The sequence below is a fragment of the Anas platyrhynchos genome, chromosome 15 (assembly GCF_047663525.1).
Source record: "Anas platyrhynchos isolate ZD024472 breed Pekin duck chromosome 15, IASCAAS_PekinDuck_T2T, whole genome shotgun sequence".
Taxonomy (NCBI): Eukaryota; Metazoa; Chordata; class Aves; order Anseriformes; family Anatidae; genus Anas; species Anas platyrhynchos.
In genome coordinates, this window is record NC_092601.1 from 19,224,066 (window position 1) to 19,230,065 (window position 6,000).

General features: G+C 58.3%; 1 protein-coding gene across 1 annotated transcript in view; it reads left to right on the top strand.

Moving 5' to 3' along the window:
* The window catches only part of CACNG3 (calcium voltage-gated channel auxiliary subunit gamma 3), a 28,886-nt gene extending 23,547 nt beyond the window's left edge, over positions 1–5,339 (top strand). Inside the window, exons 2-4 of the mRNA XM_027469069.3 lie at positions 1,340–1,423; positions 2,858–2,998; positions 3,831–5,339. Coding sequence (XP_027324870.1) covers positions 1,340–1,423; positions 2,858–2,998; positions 3,831–4,342 — 737 coding nt within the window. The 3' untranslated portion in view covers positions 4,343–5,339. The remainder of the gene's footprint in view (positions 1–1,339; positions 1,424–2,857; positions 2,999–3,830) is intronic.
* Positions 5,340–6,000: the final 661 nt, after the last annotated feature.

The following is a 6,000-nucleotide window of genomic DNA, read 5'->3' on the forward strand; positions in this document are numbered from 1 at the left end:
ACAGGACCCACTGCAGCTGCCTGGACCCTGGAGGTGCTGCAGTTCCACCGAGCCCTGAGCTGTCCCCAGCAGCGCTCGGTGCCTTGGAGAGCTGCCACGGGGAGCAGGATCTCAGCATCCACAGGCGGGGACGGGCTGCATCCATCAAAACAAATCCATAAGTGCAACTGGGCATAGCCAATTTTTTTTTTGTTTTAATGCCTTTGATTTCCCTCTGACTGCACATCGGTAGCACACGGAGCAGGCTGCTGGATGGCTGAGCAGAAACAGTAAAAAAGAGACGCAGCCAGTCCCTTCTCCAGGCTGCCCCACCAACACGTGTGACCTGTCAGGATCTCCCCTCTGTGGACCCCCCTGCGCTGTCCCCATTCCCTTCCTGTAGTGACCGAGTCCCCAGTGTGTCACCTGGCTGAGCCGGGCTCGTCCTTGGCTTTCTCCTTTCATGGCACAACTGCACCACTTTGGCACGGGAGAGAGCTGGGCCCTAAAGCACAGCGAAGAGAAAGCCAAAGCAAACAGGCGTTCAAAGGCAAAATGCTTTTGTTTTGCTTCAGAGCCAGGAGGGGGGAAAATCAGGAAAAAAAAAAAAAGAGAGAAAAGAGAGCCTTTTCTTCCCAAATGCTAAGTGGGAGGCCATCAGATGCCAGAGCATCTGTCTCCTTCCCCAGGGCTTCCAGGCAGCGCTGCCGGTGCCCACCACAGCGGGGCCGCGCTCGGCCCCCGCTCCGGGTTTTGGGTGTGGGAGGAGGGGAGCAGCAGGCATGGGGCTGTGGGGGTGCAGGGTTTTGGGCCATGCCGTGGGGTGGGTGGCTCAGCCTTGGCACTCGCCTGTGACTCTGGTGCTTACCCGTGGTGTGTGTGTGTGTACACGCGTGTGCCTGCCGTGCAGGGGCTGCGTGAAGGGGGCTGGAGCTGGGTGAGGCCAGGTCCCCTCGGTGACTCTGCCTTCTCCAGCATCTGCTGTGGTTGCCAGCATCCCGGGCACAAAGCAGAGCTGAGAAGCAGCAAGGAATGGAAAGCAGGCGAGAAACCTGTTGTGGTAATTTGAATGAAGTTATCCATGCCTCCAAAACTCACATCTCCAGAGTCAGTCTGCGCCCCAAGTGGTGTTAGCGGGCACAGAGGGGCAGGCAGCCACTGCTGGTGGGTGCTGCTGGTGGGGGGGGGTGCTGCCCTTCGCTGCACACTGCCCCTGGGAGGATTGCAGCGGGGGGGTGACACCAAGACTCACGGGTACCCCCGGGGCAGGGGGGCTGTGGTTGGGGTCACTGGGCAGCCCCATGCAGCGCCACCCCCAGCGCAGAGGGATCTGAAGGCTTCCTGGCTTGTGTCTCCTCAGGAACCTTCCGAGGAGTGTGCAAGAAAATCGACCACTTCCCCGAGGACGCAGATTACGAGCAGGACACGGCCGAGTATCTCCTCCGTGAGTCCCCCTCTGCGCGCTGCCCCCATCCCCAGCAGCCCCCAGCTGGCAGCAGGCCGAGGGGTGGCAGCCCCGGCTCCCTGCACGGTGGCACCCACCTGGGCACCCACACGAAGGGACACGGGCACTGCCCAGCCTGCTGGCAAACACGGTGACAGGCTGAGGGGTCCAGCGGGTGCAAGCACTGAGGTCTCCGGGCTGGCTCAGCTGCTGACACCCCGGGGGAAGGGACCCCGGCACCCCCTGCCCCTCCTGCGGGGCTGCTGCTGGTCCGGGCGCTGCGCTGAGCTCCCCGTTTTGTAGCTCCCCATGGGGAGCCATCGGCTCTGCTCACCCAGCTAGGAGGGGAGTGCTCCGAACGGAATTGGTGTGCAATTTTAGGAGCTGAGCGTTTAAGTTCTTCTCCCACCCCCTCCCACAGTTAAAACAAAAAGTCTATTTTAAAGCCCCCAGAATGGCATTTTAATGGGGCTTCTGTATCTCTGTGCTTTTAATAAGGGCCCTAAGAGAGGGATGAGCCCAAAGCAAGGCACGGTGTATTTTAGGTGCCTTTGCTTTAGCAGCAGATAGGGATTTGCTGCATTAATTGTTCGCTGCAGTCAGTTTGGAAGCTGAACTTCTGATAGGGCTTGTAGGAAAGCCCCTTCCCTGCATAGCTCTGGTAAGTGATCCCCAAGCGTGCAGACAGGCCCTGCCCTAGCTAATCCTGCTGATTTAGGGATGGAGCCCAGCCTGGGGCTACAGCACCAGCCCTGCCGGGCTTTGGGTCTTGGGCTTTTTGTTCATTTAGATCATGTTCCTCCCCAAGTCAGAAAACAATTGTAATAAGTAAGTAAATGCAGCTGCAGTGGTTTGGGGACCCAGGTGACGGGTTCCTGACCCCAGTGGCTGGCAGTGCAGTGCCTGTGGGTTCGTTGGCAGCCCCTTGAGATCTGGGAGGTTTTCTGCAATCCTGAGGATCCGCTCTTATCCACAGCCAAAACCCAGAGGTGCCGTGCTTTGTAGTGAGGAGGGAAATTGCTAGTGCTAGCTGCATGACAAGGCTCAAGAGGTAGTTCCTTGAAATAGTGCAGGAGAAAAAAAAAGAAAGAAAAAAATAATTGTTTTAAAGGTTTTGTGCCTGGAGGCCTGAATCACAGGTCTTGCGTGGTTGATGCAGGGCTTGAGAGCAGCTCGGGAGAAAGAGGAGCAGCGGACACCCAAGGGGAGCACTGCGGGGCTGCCCCCAGAATCGCATCTGTGAGGGCTGCGAGGGCGTCCTCATGGGGCTGGGACCCGGCCTGTGGCTGCCAGCCCCCCGCGGGGTGAGCCGGGCTGTGTGCCACCGAGCCCAGGGGTCCCTCCCCAGCAGGGTCCCCAAATCCAACCCGGCCCGGGGCTGCCATGGGGCTGGGGGTGCCGGCCCCTGACCATGCCCCGCTCCTCGCCCCACAGGTGCGGTGAGAGCCTCCAGCATCTTCCCCATCCTCAGCGTGGGGCTGCTCTTCTTCGGCGGCCTCTGCGTGGCGGCCAGCGAGTTCTACAAGAGCAAACACAACGTCATCCTCAGCGCCGGCATCTTCTTCGTCTCGGCAGGTAGGAGCTGCCCCGCGGGGCGGGAGCGGGGGCTCTCCGGGTGTGCTGCAGGTGCGCACGTGGGGACTCGAGATGGGACAAGGGGAGCTGGTGGCAGGCTGGGGGTCCCTCAGGCACTCACCCTTGTAAGTGGTCCCATCCCGGGTGAAAAGTCCTCAGGGACAGTGAGGAAAACCCACAGTGGTCCTTGGCCAAGGGGCCACCTTGCCAGAAAGTCCTTTAAGCCCCACAGGGTGTCACTGGGGGAGCCCAGCATGGGTCAGGTTTTGGGGGGATCTGCCTTCGGCCACCACGGAGCACCCAGCCCTGGGCAGCAGGTGGAGGGGCTGCCGCAGTCCTACAGGAAAAATAACCCTGCCTTGAGAGGCCGTTCCTTCAGGATTGCTCATTTCTCTGCGCACTGTTCCCCAACGCTTCCACTGATTATTTTATGACAATGTCTTTGTCTCAAGGAACTGCTCTATTTTGTGTTTTTCTTCTCCCCACAAAGAGACAAATTACTCTCCCTCCTTCGGCTGGCAGGAGCCGCTGATGCAGATGAGAAAACAACAGAAAGAACATAATCGATTCATTAAGTAAATACAGGAATGCATCAGCCGCTCCTCAGCCTTACGACACAGCCCCACGGCTCTGCTGGCAGTGCAAAAATTGCCCAAATCCCAAACAAAGTCCCCAGGCTCTGCCAGAAATTAAGAGACGGAGCCGCTTTGCTTCCCGGAGCTCTCAGCCCTGACAAAATGGGGCCGGCACCCCCCCGGGGCGCGGGGACACTCCCGTCCCCCCCATCCCTCTCCTGCTGCTGGAGCGAGCGCCTCTCCCTCTCCCCCTGAAGGTCTCAGTAACATCATCGGGATCATCGTCTACATCTCGGCAAACGCGGGGGACCCCGGGCAGAGCGACTCCAAGAAGAGCTACTCCTACGGCTGGTCCTTCTACTTCGGGGCGCTGTCCTTCATCATCGCCGAGATGGTGGGGGTGATCGCCGTGCACATGTACATCGAGAAGCACCGCCAGATCCGCGCCAAGTCGCACTCGGAGCTGCTGAAGAGGTCGGCCTTCACGCGCCTCCCCCCCTACCGGTACCGCTTCCGCCGGCGGTCCAGCTCCCGCTCCACCGAGCCGCGGTCCCGGGACATGTCGCCCGTCAGCAAGGGCTTCGGCACCATCCCCTCCACCGACATCTCCATGTTCACCCTCTCCAGGGATCCCTCCAAGGTCACCATGGGGACGCTGCTCAACTCCGAGCGGGACCACGGTTTTTTACAGGTCCACAACTCCATCCCCAAAGAGTTCAAGGAGTCTTTGCACAACAACCCGGCCAACAGACGAACCACGCCGGTCTGAGCGGGGCCCCGCCGCCGGGCAGCGTGCAGAGGCGCCTTGTCAGGCTGCATGACATGATCCTCGTGACGGTGTAACCCGTGAAACCCCGTTTTTAAGGACAACCCCAGCAGGCTCCCCGTGCCCCTGCCCCGGCGGGGGGCTGGGTTTCTCTCCCGAGCCACCCACCCGGCTGCCCCACAGCCAGGCTGGGACTGCCGCCCGCCCCCGGCACCGAGGGCACCGCGCTGCGCCGCGTCCCCGGCCACGGCGCCCCTGAAGACTGGCTGGGGGCTTCCCAAAGTCACCATCGTTAATGTTGATAATAACCGCAGTGTTACCTTAGCTGTATGTCCCCATGGAAATGCTGGCGACAGCCCTGTCTGTGAGAATCCCCATCCGGTAGTTACATTTAAGCGAAACTGCCTGGAAGTCCGGAGTGTGAAGCACTGAGAGGGTAACGTAACGATGCTCGTGTTCCTGAAACCATGTCCCCCGTTGTGATGGATGGAGTGCTCGAGCTGGGTTTCTTTATGGCGTTTCGTGCATGCATTAAATAGCTTGGAATTCAATTTTGTCATGTCGGGTTGGAAGAAACATCCTTTTGCAAATTTCTGTGGTCTTGAAAGGGCTTCTTTCTTTCTTTCCTTCCTTCCTTCCTTCCTTCCTTCTGTCTTTCTTTCTTTCTTTCTTTCCTCCCTCCTTTTGGTGCATTCTGACCATGAAAGGACTCAGGAGCAGAATTCCTCCAATGACTGGTAGCAATTAGCCAGCATTTAATTAATCTCTAATGTTGCAAGAAAACGAAATAACTCCCTAAAATTAATACACACGCAGCCACAGAATACTGTCTGGGCGAATCGAGAGGCAACGCTTGAGCCGGTGGTACTTCGGGAGAAGCTGAGTTGTGGCTGGGCCTCTGGCTATGGTTTGTATGCTGATGGTGTATGATTCTATAATGAACATGACCAGGAGATTGACGAGAAAAATAACAATAAAATTGTCCAAGTTTGGCAAGCAAGTTACTTGGCTGAATGGGCACCAGGATGCAGCGTGCATCGCGGGTGTTTATCCCATGGCGGTGGGGAGGGGGAGATGCTCTGGGTCCCTCCATACTGGATGTTTTTGGGCACAAAGAGCAGTGGGGCGAGCACCTCTCCCACCCTGCGGAGAGCCACCAGCACAGGCCGGGGGGGCTGCAGGGCTGGCACCATGCATGTGGCCATGGGTCTGTCCAGAGCAGAGCTTGGCTGCAGGAGGCAGCGCCTGCGCAGCAACTCTTGGTGCAACGTGTCCCTTAATTGAGGTTTATTTAGCCATCTGACAAAACTGATGGATTTCTGGGGGGGTCGGTAGGTGACCGCAGGTGCTGGGGGCCTGATGAGCCCCGTTTGCTCTGCGAAATGGAAGCACCGGGTGCTGCTCCGTGCTCCTGGCAGCCAGCGGCCCCACGGCATGGCCACGCGTGGCTTCGGGCGGGTGCCTTGGCTTCCTTGGGGCTTATTTGCTACTATTGCAAGGGGGTGGTGGCAAGGAGCCCTATTCAGATGCTAATTAGGCCTCTTAATTGCCACAGTCGCTGATTGCATGTATTAAAAACAGCCGAGGAAGTGTAGCATTCTGATCCTAGGGAAATATTTAAAAACAAAGTAGTGAAAGGGCTCGCTGCGTAAAATGCAGAA